Source organism: Hyalella azteca, unplaced genomic scaffold (genome assembly GCF_000764305.2).
Source record: "Hyalella azteca isolate HAZT.00-mixed unplaced genomic scaffold, Hazt_2.0.2 contig14886, whole genome shotgun sequence".
NCBI classification, from domain to species: Eukaryota; Metazoa; Arthropoda; class Malacostraca; order Amphipoda; family Hyalellidae; genus Hyalella; species Hyalella azteca.
Genome location: NW_025944755.1, coordinates 161,980 through 176,147, shown reverse-complemented (window position 1 = coordinate 176,147; position 14,168 = coordinate 161,980). Strand labels below are relative to the sequence as shown.

The window sequence follows — 14,168 nt, the reverse complement described above, 5'->3', positions numbered from 1 at the left end:
ATCGTCATGATCATGAATCGATCTCGAGTCAATCACCTAAGAAGCTACAGCAAAAATTTATTAGTTACTCATACAAAAATATCGAACAAGTGTTTTCTGTGACAACATTTGCTGATGGTTTCGTTCACATTTTCTATAAAGCATAGATTGATATGAAACTTATAAAAATCAAATCGCAATCATCAAAGAATCAAATATGACTAAGGATAATTTCTAAATATTATTTGAGCAAAAATTGCAAAGAATTTTTATTTTAAATTATTCAAGACTAAGTCACGCGCATCAATAAGAACTCTGACAGTCAGCTGACTTGTGCTTAAAAAGTTTTTCATTTGACTATATAAATTCTGCAAAAACATAGGATTCCACAAATAAAAATTTTTTGCTGTCATTTTGAAACGATGATAGAGTATTTATCAAAAAATTTGACTTTACAATTAATTTAATAATGAAATGACACATTTGTCTGCGTAACTGAAAACCTTTATGCTCACATTTTAATGCTTTTTAACATCATTAATGAGAATAGCAATAATACTGAGTATTCTCGAATAATTAATTCGTGATAATAGGTCTATAAGTATATATACAATCATGAGACAGTTAACAAGTTTCTCTGTTGACTTTCCACTAGTCCTGTTTACTTAGCTACTCCCGTTGGTGTCGACACGACTGTGTTAGCGGAGCAAGTTAAAGATTTCGTAGGCATATAAATAATCCCGAGTGACAATGTCGGGGGATAAAATAAACATATTTCCTTCACGAGGGTAAGGATTATTTATGTATATTATTTATATTGTGGATTTGTGGTTAATAAACATATTCTTAAAAGAGTACAATATGATATAAAATTTCTTGATTACCAACCAAGCTCCTGCCAAACTTTACCCGATGTTTTTGTGTCATTCCTATGGAGTATGGAATATGGATAAATATATTTTGTACCGTCAAGGCCGATATAACATCGTCACCACAGGCTCACACCGGCCTTCAATAGAAACTACCCATTTATAAACTAAACTACATCTTTATACCTAGCGTAATCAAAACTTTTGTAGTCATTACACATTAGGACTAGGTGGCTATTGAAAGTTCCGACTTCTGATCACTGATCAGTATTGCATGGTTTTTAGTGACAGGCGGTGAGCTAATTGTAGTCTTTGCTGAGTGTTTACGTGGTGCCTGAGTGGGACATGGGTCATTGATGGTAATTGCAATTCTATCAGCCTAGTATCAGGGGCTCAGGGCCAATCAGGCAGCTGGGCTGCTGGCTTTCAGAGTTTGTTCTATAATTCCTATTTCCTATGTAATGTAAACAATTCCAAAGAATATGCCAATGTAAATGTCAGTGCTGAACTGACAGGCTGACAGCTGATTCAAAAGTGAAGGGACTTTTGAATTGTGTTTTATTGTTGGCTAAATTCGAATTTTTCTTGCTTATGTATGTATATTTGTGGCTCTAATGAGACCAATTTTTGTTATAGGGTAAACGCCGAAACGCGCTATATTCCGACACATTAAGGACGCATCGAGAAATGAAAAACTATAAAAAAAACGTATGCGTTACGTAAGTTCTGTTGGCTTCGCGTGACCATAGTGGCAAAGCAGAGAGTTTTTTAGACTCTCCCTCAAGTTCATTTTTGAGTCCTATAAGTAGACCAGTAAAGTATCCTGGATACCAGCATTATCATACTTAAGAAATTGGTTTAAATGAGAGTTTTTTAGACTCTCCCTCAAGTTCATTTTTGAGTCCTATAAGTAGACCAGTAAAGTATCCTGGATACTAGCATCATCATACTTAAGAAATTGGTTTAAATCTTGGGTAAATGAGGAAATTAAAAATGAACTGATTCTAAAAAAGCTGTGGTTTGCCACTATGCACGTGACTCTCAAAATACCGCACTATGCGTCAGCAACAATGAAACGTCACAAAATGTTGCCATATTTATTAAAAAGCCTTTAGAATGGAAACCTACCAAATCCCTATATTCCGTCACTGTGTGGCAATATTTGACACGTGGTGAGTTGTATTGCGTCAGCGCTTCGAATTTAACTGCCGACATCCACGTGTTCGAATTCCGTTTGCTGTGTGAGCTGTATTGGGATACAACACGGCTTTGAATTAGAACACTAACGAATATTGAACATTACTTAATTACGTTTGAATTAACAGCTATTAGGCCTTTAATTAAGTAAATTTCAATTTTTGTACAAAGCTTGGAACGATCTGTGTGTGTCCAATTCAAGTTGTGTCGGAATTAGTTTTCATGTGTCTAAATCCATTTCTCAACTTTCACATTTTTCGATGATCTCACCAGGTGGCATGCATTGTCTCTCTTTGGATCTCAATATTTTCCTACTAGATGGCCAAGACATAGTGTTTTGGCAGTATTTTGACGGGCAAATGTATGACGTCACCATTTCAACCATCAACAAACGCATGGAACTAAAAAAAAGCCTAATATAAAGGAAAAGCTGGAGAGGTGATGGAATTACCCACGATGTTGGAATATACCGCATTTACCCTATTAGAAATCTTGAGGCTCAATCATGCAATTCTATTAATGACTAAATCCCAAGTGGAAATTTTACTACTCCAACAGGCAACAGACATACTTAATTTTTGTACATGTGTTCAGTTACCCTATGGCAGGTGAGTGTGGATTTGGGAGGAATATCTATATTCAACCACGGAATTGGTTATTCTCTTGAAATGTAATTTATCACTTTTACAGAACTAAAAAAGTTGTTGCACAACATGACAACAATCAATACAATGCAAAGCTCACACAGGTTTCGGAGCAAGTTCACAACTTTTGTTGCGCTGAGATCATATGGGAGTAACTGTTTACACTTTCTTCTAAAACATGGATGGCAATGCTTTCACATAATAGATTATACATTTATACAAGATACAAAGAAAAATAGGGACTGGCAATATTATTCAACATTTTATTGATCCTCTTATGATTTGTTTAAATTTGTACTGTAAAATAAAATAATGCTAACTTAAGTAACCCAGGCATAGCACATGTTGTAAATAAAAATTGCCAGAAAAAGCACGTCAGAGCCAACGTAATCAATTTATTTAGAACAAAACTTAGTTTATTATGAAACACTTTGAAAACTCAGTGTTGCTTCAAAATTGTGAAAATATCAGTTATATCACGCAGCCACACGAACAGTAGTAAATAAAGGCAACCACACACTTGTCACTTGGTAGATTTAAGTTTTAGTGTGAAGTTGCCAATTAGTAGGGTAAACGCGGTATATTCCGACATCGTAGGTAATTCTGTCACCTCTCCAGCTTTTCCTTTATATTAAGCTTTGTTTTAGTTCCATGCATTCACTGATGGTTGAAATGGTGACGTCATACATTTGCGTGTTGAAATACTGCAAAAACACTAGGTCTTGGCCATCTAGTGGGAAAATATTGAGATTCAAAGAGAGACAATGCATGCCACATGGTGAGATCATTGAAAAATGTGTCAAATTTGACAGTTGACATGGCTCTACCAAATAGTGAATAACTGTTTGTATAGAAAGAATATTATGGTTTGAGACTTTTAAATACGTCTGTGAATATATTAGGAATCCTTTAAGTATACTTGTATTCGCTGATTTCAAGTCGTAAATAAATTAATAGATGATTAAGTTGAGAAATGGATTTAGACACATGAAAACTAATTCCGACACAACTTGAATTGGACACACACAGATGGTTCCAAGCTTTGTACAAAAATTGAAATTTGCTTAATTAAAGGCCTAATAGCTGTTAATTCAAACGTAATTAAGTAATGTTCAATATTCGTTAGTGTTCTAATTCAAAGCCGTGTTGTATCCCAATACAGCTCACACAGCAAACGGAATTCGAACACGTGGATGTCGGCAGTTAAATTCGAAGCGCTGACGCAATACAACTCACCACGTGTCAAATATTGCCACACAGTGACGGAATATAGGGATTTGGTAGGTTTCCATTCTAAAGGCTTTTTAATAAATATGGCAACATTTTGTGACGTTTCATTGTTGCTGACGCATATTTGCCACACAAAGTGACGGAATATAGGGATTTGGTAGGTTTCCATTCTAAAGGCTTTTTAATAAATATGGCAACATTTTGTGACGTTTCATCGTTGCTGACGCGTAGTGAAGTGTTTTGAGAGTCATGTGAAGGCAACAGAAGTTACGTAATGCATACGGTTTTTTTTATAGTTTTTCATTTCTCGATGCGTCCTTAAAGTGTCGGAATATACCGCCTTTACCCTATTTTTACCATGGTGAGCACAGCCAGTCATTCACGCATTAGTTGCATTCACGTAAAATTTTTTTTCAAGCTCAACAACCTGCATGAATGTCATACCCAATCTAGTCTAGTAGCTGTTGTGTTTGCATGTCTGGCTCTCATCAAACATTACCTAGTCACTCATTGCTTCCCGCTCAAACATTTCTGCGGATTTTGTTTCCCCAGATCATGTGACGGAGTTCAATTAGAATTAAATTTTTATTTTGAGCTTCCTGCGGAATTAGTGGCAATTTTTGGCAGCCTAATCATCCTGTGGAGTTCATTAACAGACGCATTAGTTTGTCTGATATCCCATTTTTTCCAATTGTGGACTAGATACAAGATGAATCATCTACTGACATCTAGCAGATGTCTTATCTCTCATGGCTCTGAAAATAGCAAGAAAGTTCTATTTGTAGCTCAAAGGGTAGATATATTCCTCTACAGATTGATGGTAATTGCTATTGCAGTGTCAGCCTGTCAGGCATCTTACTTTCAGTCATATATAATTCCATTGTAACAACATTAAAATCTAAAAGAATACATCATTGCATCTTGAACTGACAGATGACTCAAAACTGAAGTGAAATGCTTCTTGCTCAATTTAATTGGAAATTTGAAATTTTTGTATGAAACACATAGTTTCTTAAATGAAGTCTTGGCTTAAAAATAAAGTTGTATAATTTATCACTTTAATTATATTGGCTTTTTGAATTTGATTCAGGTAATTAAGTAATAATCTTATAAGATCAACTTCTTGTCATAGTTTTTTTACTGTTAATCTCAAAATATAATAAAATCTGATTGCAAACTACTTTTGTAACTGTATATTTGCATTTTAATCACTGAGAACTCTCATCATTAATTTATTATTCATATGTATCTTTTTCCTCCAAAGGTTGAGGAAGCATTAATATTATTCATTCATTTTCAGTTATCACCTTATTCTTTTAGAAAGTTATTTTCACTTCAAGCAAATTTTGACTAAAAATAAACTTGACTGAAAATACTGTGAACCGGGGCTACTCGGGACAGATTTGATCTTTTTTTTTGTTAATAACTGTTAATAACTTCTTACGATGAAACATTTCATAAACAAATTTAGGCTCATTTTATAGCTCTTTGCGAGGGCTATCGAATGGCTTTGTCAAAAAAATTCCATATGCTATTCGTAAGGTGCCAGATGCAAAATGAAGATAGTCCCGAGTAGCCCTGTCGAGTAGCCCCATCGGTCCGGGCTACTCGGGACAATGGGAATAAAACTTCATTTCAAAACATTTGAAGCATGCAGAGCGTACTCATCCATTACTAGCAGTACTCTGAAGTCCTCCTCTTTCATTGTAGATGATGTAGATGTAGAATAAATGACATTTTCTGTGATTTTTACTTGTTTTTCCTTTATTGATATGATATTGCCATACACATTAATTACCGTATTATTGATGTGCAATTATCATATTATTGATGCAAAATTAGTTAAATTACCGTATCCATGAACATGCCATTGAGCATTTACAACAACCTTGTCCACTGCAAGCTTCATATCAGCAGCCTTATAGCATTTTTTTGTATCTGTAGGCTTACAGGACGGCTCGTAATTTCACATCATTTTAATTGGGTTAAGTGAATTTACTATGGTAAAAAATATCATGAAAAACATACCTGAAACAGAAAGGAATGTTTCAGTGACAACCAACGTATCTTTTGGAGAAATAAATCATAGTTTAGGTCAATTACTTTTCATTCTATGATGCCTGGTGCACAATTCTATACATGACATGCGATGTACAATTTTGTGATGACCAATGATGCGCTAATTTTTCAACAAGTGAAATTTTTTTGCTGAGCAAGGAAAATGTGATCAATATTCTTTGTTTTTAATTAATTTTTTTCATAATTGGAGCCTTTGCCAACTGAGGTTCTACCGTAAATGTGTTTTTTGGGGTGTCCCGAATAGCCCCGGGGGGTGTCCTGAGTAGCCCCGCCGTGCGAAAATGACTGCCATTTCTTTTTGGAATGAGATAGGCAAATTCTGTCAATTACGCTTTCAAGCCGACACCTGGGTGCAACTTTTACGTAAGTAAAAATTTTTTAATACGGCGAATATTTTTTTGCTACATACCTTAGCAGTTGTAACTTTACAAAATATAGTTTTTCACCATTTTTTTCAGGAATTTTTCAAAGCAAGTAAAGGTAGTATTTTTCGACTTTCTTTATACTACATAGATAAGAAAAATGTTGACGTTTACGCCACTATTTTTAGTTTTGCAATATTCCAATTAGTTTCGCTACTACAACAGTTTTACGCCGTGTCGGTGGCCTGTCCCAAGTAGCCCAGCTTGTCCCGAGTAGCCCCGGTTGACGGTAGCTTTTTATCTGTTTGTAGAAGAATATTATGTGTTATACGGCATAGAAATTGCTGGAATGTATACCATTCAAGCTTCAAATAGAGCTTTTCTGCCTCGTGGTGAATTAGGTACCTCCCTTCTGAATGTTTATAACTTATAAGAGTGCACAATCTGGCCATGATATTAGAAATGTATTGGAAATTTGTCACTTTTGGGATTTCAGTAACTAGTAGGAAAACTCCAATCCTTTCTCTTCTGAAATTTACATTTTGATTATTATTGTTAATAGGAATAAAAGTGTTTTTGTGTTATTAGTTGATGATATATGGTATGGCATTCAAGTATAGAAATTGCAGTTCAAGTATATTAGATTACATTGCATGAATTAAATAATTTTTTTGCACTTGGAAGCTTCATTATTTAGAGGAAATTCTGGAAAAGACTGAAAAAAATCTTAGTCTAATTTGTAAAGAAAGATATAAGCTAATCAATTTATTTTCAAGACTGACTGTTACTAACATCATGTATATATACTCATAAAAAATATTTTGAGGTCTATCAAGATTTCTTCTTTGCAGAGCCCAGACACAGATCAAGGCTCGCCTTGCGGGTGCAGTCAAAGGCCACTCTCTCCTCAAGAAGAAAGCTGAAGCTTTGCAAATGCGCTTGAGGCAAATTCTTGCTAAACTTATTGAGGTTAGTGTTGAGATTGTGGTCTTAATACCTGTTATATTACATAACTATTGTTTGTCAGGCTGCAAAATTTGTAATATCTCTGATTCATTAATACATGTTTGATGATTTGTTGTAAAGTGGAGCAAACATTGTTTGAGCTACACAAATTTAAATCTTTAATCAAAGAGTATCAAATGTTTCTGATTAATACCTATATATCATTTTCATATATTAATTCCAATTAATTTTCATTACTCACTAGTCACTATCAATAAGTGTAGGAATAAATGTTTCTAATTTTTCACCTAGATAATGATAGCTGGTTAGGCATGCAGCATTTGAGTTTTACCCTTCCAAAATGTGCTAATAATTTGTTTTTCAACAGTCCAAAACTCTGATGGGCGACTTGATGAAAGACGCTGCCTTTTCCTTAGCCGAAGCTAAGTTTGCATCTGGCGGGGATTTCAATCAAAGCGTCCTTCAGAATGTGACACATGCTCGTCTTAAAGTCAGAAGCAAAATGGACAATGTTGCAGGTTAAACTTTATTCTTTGTTTTGAACTATTTGTCACTTAGCAGCACTTAACCCTTTTCGATTGATTGAATACTTTACTTATTGCTTTAGAAAACGTTTGTATATACACGTACATAAATGAAAATCTTAAGTTTTGTCAATTGCTTCCATTCTAATCATGTTTTTGACTGTGTCTGATATGTGAGTTAATAGAGCACTATCATTTAGGTAATTACTGTAATGGTATCTTTCTTTGATCTGGTGCAGCATATGGTATTTTATCACCTAAGTACGTAAAGCTGCACAAATTCCATGGCTTCAATTCTGTAGGCTGCTACAATCCACTTCGAATGTTCATTAAAAAGTTTCCAAAATTTCTGTGTTCAGGTACTAAATTGCCGGTGTTCGAAAGTTTCGAAGACGGCGTTGACAATTATGAGCTGACTGGATTGTCTAGGGGTGGCCAACAAATGGCAAAACTTAAGGCAAGCTTCAAGAAGGCCATTGAGCTCCTCATTGAACTGGCCGGCCTCCAAGCTTCCTTCATTACCTTGGACATCGTTGTCAAAATGACAAACAGGAGAGTCAATGCCATTGAACATGGTTAGTGTTTAAATGCAAATATGCTTTACTTTTTTGTGTGTCTAATGTTGCGACCAACAGGTTAAAGAGAGAGTAATGCTTTTTCTTGAATTTTTCTTTATTCTGGCATTCACTGTCAATCTCAATTACTATATATTGTTGTATTTATATTGTAGTCTTGAATATACAGTGGCTCGCAAAAGTATTGGATACATTGCAATTTTCTTCATATCTCAAGTTGAAGTGTGGGATTTTTTTTATAATATTTGGTCAGTATATTGCTAATAGTGCTAGAAACATTATATAGAAAGGATATCGAAAAGTATGCATTGTTTAGATTTTATTCAACAAATAGAAAAATTAACTCGTGCAAAAGTGTTGGATACATGTTCAAAAATGAACAAAAATAACTTTTTTTAACTACTCAAAATTCGCTTTTCACTTCAGACGTTCCACTAACCTCATAACGTTATCTAATTTTCCAATCAGAGCAGTTTGCTATTTTTTACGAGATTTTGTGTTCTGGTGAAGATATTATTCAGCTTCATCTTTAAAATCTAAATTTAAATGGCTAAAACTCGAGAGTTGGCGACAGATTAGCTTCAAAAGATCACAAGAAACGAAAGGGGTTCCGAATAACATCCAAGGAGCCTGATCTATCATTGAGTACATATGAAAATAGCATCAGGAAACAATCGTCCTTACGATATCATCCGAGCATGCTGTTGCTAACCTTCCAAGACTCGGTCGTCCAAGGAAACTAACGGACGGTAATGCAAGGTGGATCAACAGAAAGGTACAGAAGAACCCGTTTGTTACTCGTGGTGAAATTAGAAGCGACCTGGATGAATCTGGGATTGATGTAGAAGAGGACACAGTCAACAGAACTCTAAATCGTACTGGTCCTATTGCAAGATCTTCACGAAAGATTCCTCGAAAATCGGACAAAATCCTGGTCGGACGAAAGAAAAATCGAACTTTCAAAAGGAATTTGATCGAACCTTGACATAGGACCAATATGATTTAGAGCTCTGCTGATTGTGTCCTTTTCTACATCAATCCAAGATTCATCCAGGTCGCTTCTAATTTCACCACGAGTAACGAACGGGTTCTTCTGTACCTTTCTGTTGATCCACCTTGCATTACCGTCCGTTAGTTTCCTTGGACGACCGAGTCTTGGAAGGTTAGCAACAGCATGCTCGGATGATATCGTAAGGACGATTGTTTCCTGATGCTATTTTCATATGTACTCAATGATAGATCAGGCTCCTTGGATATTATTCTATACCTCTTACGTTTCTTGTGACAATCTATGATCTTTTGATGCAAATCTGTCGCCAACTCTCGAGTTTTAGCCATTTAAAATTGGATTTTAAAGATGAAGCTGAATAATATCTTCACCAGAACACAAAATCTCGTAAACAATAGCAAACTGCTCTGATTACCTAATTAGATAATGTTATGAGGTTAGTGGAACATTTGAAGTGAAAAGCGAATTTTTAGTACCTAGTTCGAAAAAGTTATTTTAGTTTATTTTCGAACATGTACCAATACTTAAGCGTGGGTTAATTTTTCTATTTGTTGAATAAAAACTAAACAATGCATACTTTTCAATGTCCTTTCTATATAATGTTTCTAGCACCATAAGCAATATACTGACCAAATATTATAAAAAATCTCGCACTTTAACTTGAGATATGAAGAAAATTGCAATGAACCCAATACTTTTGCGAGCCACTGTACATGTGCATATTGTCAAATAGCCTCCCAGTCTCCTGATATTATTTGGAGGCTGAGACTTCAGTAACACGCACTTCTTCTGCAGTAATTATCCCTCGATACGAGCGCACTCTGAAATACATCATCTCAGAGTTGGACGAGCTGGAGCGAGAAGAGTTCTACAGGCTTAAGAAGATCCAAGCAAAAAAGAAGGTGGTCCGTGACCGTAAGGAAAAGGCCGCTGCCGAAGCTAAAGCTGAAGGTTTGCTAAGGGAGCAAGAAGAGGTACCAAATCTCATTGATGACAACGATGACGATGATATACTGTTCTAAATAGCGTTCTTTGATTCTGTGTTGCTCGTTCGCATTCTTCCCAGGCTAGTCACGGCATCAGAGTCTCCTTTTTTGCGCTTTCGTTCATTAAACAAGCAATATAGTCGTTTCTTATTGTAAGAAGTGCTGTATTAAAAAATTTAATCGAACTTTCTTCAACAAAATTTACTGTCTTGTGATAATTTAAGTACTAGCCTCATGATCTTTCTTTTGCGAGAAGCTACATACATTTTTCCGATGAATGAAAGGTTACACATAGTGCGAGTCTTCAAATGATTTGATCAAATCGAGTACGAACGTGAATATTTATTTCATAGCTCCGCCCTCGCAAGAAAAAATTTCAGGTTCAGTCGACTTGTGTTGTGCGTTTCTAGCCTGTGAAGTTACCGTCGAAGATTGATATTAACGATCATTCCACGTGTTGTATGTGGTGCTGTTTGTAACAATGTCTCGAGAATCCTAGCTTGTCTTGCTCCAAAATTAGTAACTTGAAGTAAGGTAAGGAAGAATAATAAGTAATAACTAGAATTTTTCAGTTTCCATTATTATATTTCCGGATGTTGAGGACGTATAGAAACAATTTTATAGAAAAGTTTGGTTCGTTGATGGTGCGAGTCATTTTGTTGGATGAATCTTTATTGATATTATTTATTCCACGTGTTAGCAATTGTAAATAAGTTGGATATTGGATTTATGGATATTATACCCTAGTGTATCATGCCGTTTATTTTTCCTAGTATTTCCCTAGTGGTAATAATAGTACTTGCGCATAATCTTGTGAAATGTTGGAGAGATTCATCCGACTCGTGTTGCACAAATTATCTGCCCACATTATGGACATGGTATATGGAGAAAAATTATACTTTTTTACTGATATTTTTATGCATGACGGCTAGTAAGTCAACACTCAACGTCAGGTAAATATCGGCATTGGAAGTTGCATTACGCAACATGAACTCCTTCACATTGAATACCTTATCTATTTCTGTGTATGGAAGATTACATAACAGTTGCACTTAAATAGCGAGGTGTTAAGTGGGTCTCAATGAATTAAATTACATCTACCGGCAAAAAATTCAATCCTTTCGTGACCCGTTAAGACCGCTTTGGACAGCTGATACAAAAAACATTTCTCATAACTGGATAGAAAAGGCAGCGTGAATGAGCACAATCAAAGCACACACGTGTATCCAAGAAGAGCAGAAAACTAAATTCCAATAACTAGAAGCACAAGTCTAGCACTGGACAGCAAGCTGATGAAAGAAGAAGCTAGCCCACAATGTCATCTGTTAGCTTTTCAAATAATCGCTAAATGTCAACTCAGATAAACGATTGCATTTACGTAACATCAATATAAATGTGCAAAAATAATAAATGTAACCAACTTTTATTGACCACACTCGAGTTCAGACACCAAGTGAACCAAGAACTGTTTCAAAAGTGAACCAACCAATGAACTGTTTCAAAAATAATAACTCATTAACAAATGAATATTTCCGTATAGCACTTTCTCAACAAAATCTCGGGCGCAAATATTTTCTACTTAATTTAAATAAACAAATGAAGTAAAAAAATAATAGCTAATTAATTGATCGTCTTCTTCGGTTGGCTTTAACTTTTTCTTGCGATAGCGCGGCATCTTTTTTGATGTCAGTACCAGAGCCAGGAGACCCTGAACCAACATCAGATTTTAGGACATTTCCAGCTGCCACAGCAGCAGGAGTTCTGTCAGGCATAGAACTGACACGAGCAGCTACAGGAGTGTTAATTTTTTGCACGTCACCTGCACCGGCACCACTCATACCGGCCACGCTTCCTGGCAACGATTCGTCAGGCACGGCAGCGGGTTTAAGAGGCGCGATGTCAGGCTGGGATTTCACATCCGGTGCGGATTTTGAAACCCCAGGAGCGGTGTTCTCATCCAAGGCATTAACATCGTTTCTGTTTTTGGGCTGTCGTTCCAACAATAATGAAGCAGATTCAGGAGGCGACAGAGCTCGCTTGGCGTTGTTATCAACAGAAGCCGGAATTTTATCAACAGAAGCCGGCACTTTATCAACAAAAGCCGGCACTTTATCAGCAGGAGCCGAAGATTTATCAGCAGGAACACCAGCGGGGAGAACATTGTCGGCCGGAGACTTTTCAGCGAGAGTAGGGACAGCAGGTGCAGCAGGAGGCAGACCACCAGGCTCGCTGAAGAAGTACATCTGAGGGGAACAGATTATCTAAGGTTTCCGTTGATTTCATAGCAAAACTAAATCATGAGATGTGCAATAGCATACATAAGAAAAAAATTGCAGCGCTAGAAAATGGAAAATGAAGTCATCATTTATACGGATTGTCAGAAAATTAAAACTTGACGAAATAAATTTAAAATATAACATACTTGGACATGCATGATTTTTCATTAAAATCATTTATAAGGTTAGACCCAAAATTTTCACCATGTCAGCTAAGTTGAGCCTTCCAGAAGTAAACAGACTTTGTGTCAAGAACTTCTACAGCAGAATTTAAACCAAGAAATTTTACAACGTAAATTAAATCAAGAATTTCTGCAACAGAATTTGGAACCAAGAACTTCTACAGCAGAATTCAAATGAAAAACTTCTACAATAGAATTTAAATCAAGAACATCTACAACAGAATCTAAATTAAAAACTTCTACTGACCATGAAAGCGCCGGCGATAGCTACGTGCAGCACAGCCACGACAACAACAATGACGATGGCGATCTTCTTGGCCACGACGCTGACCTCTTCAGTATCTTCATCGTCGACGATGACAGCAGTGCCTCTGAGTCCCTCATACACAGCCTTGCACAGCACCAGTCCACTCAGCACGACGGCCACAATACCCACACACCAACGCAACCACACCACGGGCACGGACCACACGATACACACGGGTACGAGAACGGCCAGAGAGTAGCCGTAGAGGCAGATGAGGTGCAGCAGAGACAGGGGAGGTTGAGGCGACTTGTAGCGCAGCCCGCACCAGATGAGCAGAGGCACCAGCCAGCCGTACGAGAATACCAGGCACGCCGCTAGCGAGACTGGCACGCCAAAAAATGCCATTGAAAGACATTAGATTTCTTGTAATTAAATTCAAGTTCGAAGTAGTATATGGCATTTTCCCATTGAAAAACTTTAAATTCCTTTGGGAAAAATGGCATTTGAGGGCCAGGAGGATCAAATGGGCATTTGTGACGAGGTAATTGAGGATCTATAGGAAATAAAGGCATATGAGGCATACCGTTTTTCATCAGTGAAAAAATTTCTTTTCAAATAAATATCTCTTTTCCGTTAGAAATAATAAATCGGACTTTATTTTTATAGAGAGTTTCAACAGTTTTTCAAGTTTTCTAAAAACTTCCTTTTCAATTACACTTAGGCGTCGAATAATGATTCTGGATAAAAAAGACACGATCGCAGTTCTGAAATAAAAATCCATATATTCTAACGTTTCGGCTATCTACACTTTAGCCATCATCAGAGTAAATAAGATGATAATCTGGAAAGAATATAAATTCAGATAAGAATACAGTAAATATCAGATCAGATTTTATCTATACAAATTGAGGAAATTTGACATCTCTTGGTATTTTACATTGATGAACGGATTATTTTGTCTAATAGCTATTGCCTCCGCTATTCTAAGGTCTAATACTTCAGAAAAAGAATGAATTACAGAGAAACAGTCGGATATGTTGTTG

The 14,168-nt window shown here is 36.2% G+C and overlaps 2 protein-coding genes across 2 annotated transcripts in view; one reads left to right on the top strand and one right to left on the bottom strand.

The window, feature by feature from the left end:
• Positions 1–657: 657 nt before the first annotated feature.
• LOC108680912 (V-type proton ATPase subunit D) lies at positions 658–11,174 on the top strand. Its single transcript, XM_018169844.2, has 5 exons — positions 658–767; positions 7,212–7,329; positions 7,694–7,844; positions 8,210–8,425; positions 10,230–11,174. The coding sequence occupies exons 1-5, from the start codon at positions 730–732 to the stop codon at positions 10,454–10,456; spliced, it is 750 nt and encodes a 249-aa protein (XP_018025333.1). The 5' UTR covers positions 658–729; the 3' UTR covers positions 10,457–11,174.
• Positions 10,980–14,168, bottom strand: part of LOC108680911 (protein YIPF1) — a 10,689-nt gene continuing 7,500 nt past the window's right edge. Inside the window, exons 6-7 of the mRNA XM_018169843.2 lie at positions 13,126–13,508; positions 10,980–12,663 (exon numbers count right to left, since the gene is read on the bottom strand). Of these exons, the coding sequence (XP_018025332.1) occupies positions 12,037–12,663; positions 13,126–13,508 (1,010 nt within the window). The 3' untranslated portion in view covers positions 10,980–12,036. The remainder of the gene's footprint in view (positions 12,664–13,125; positions 13,509–14,168) is intronic.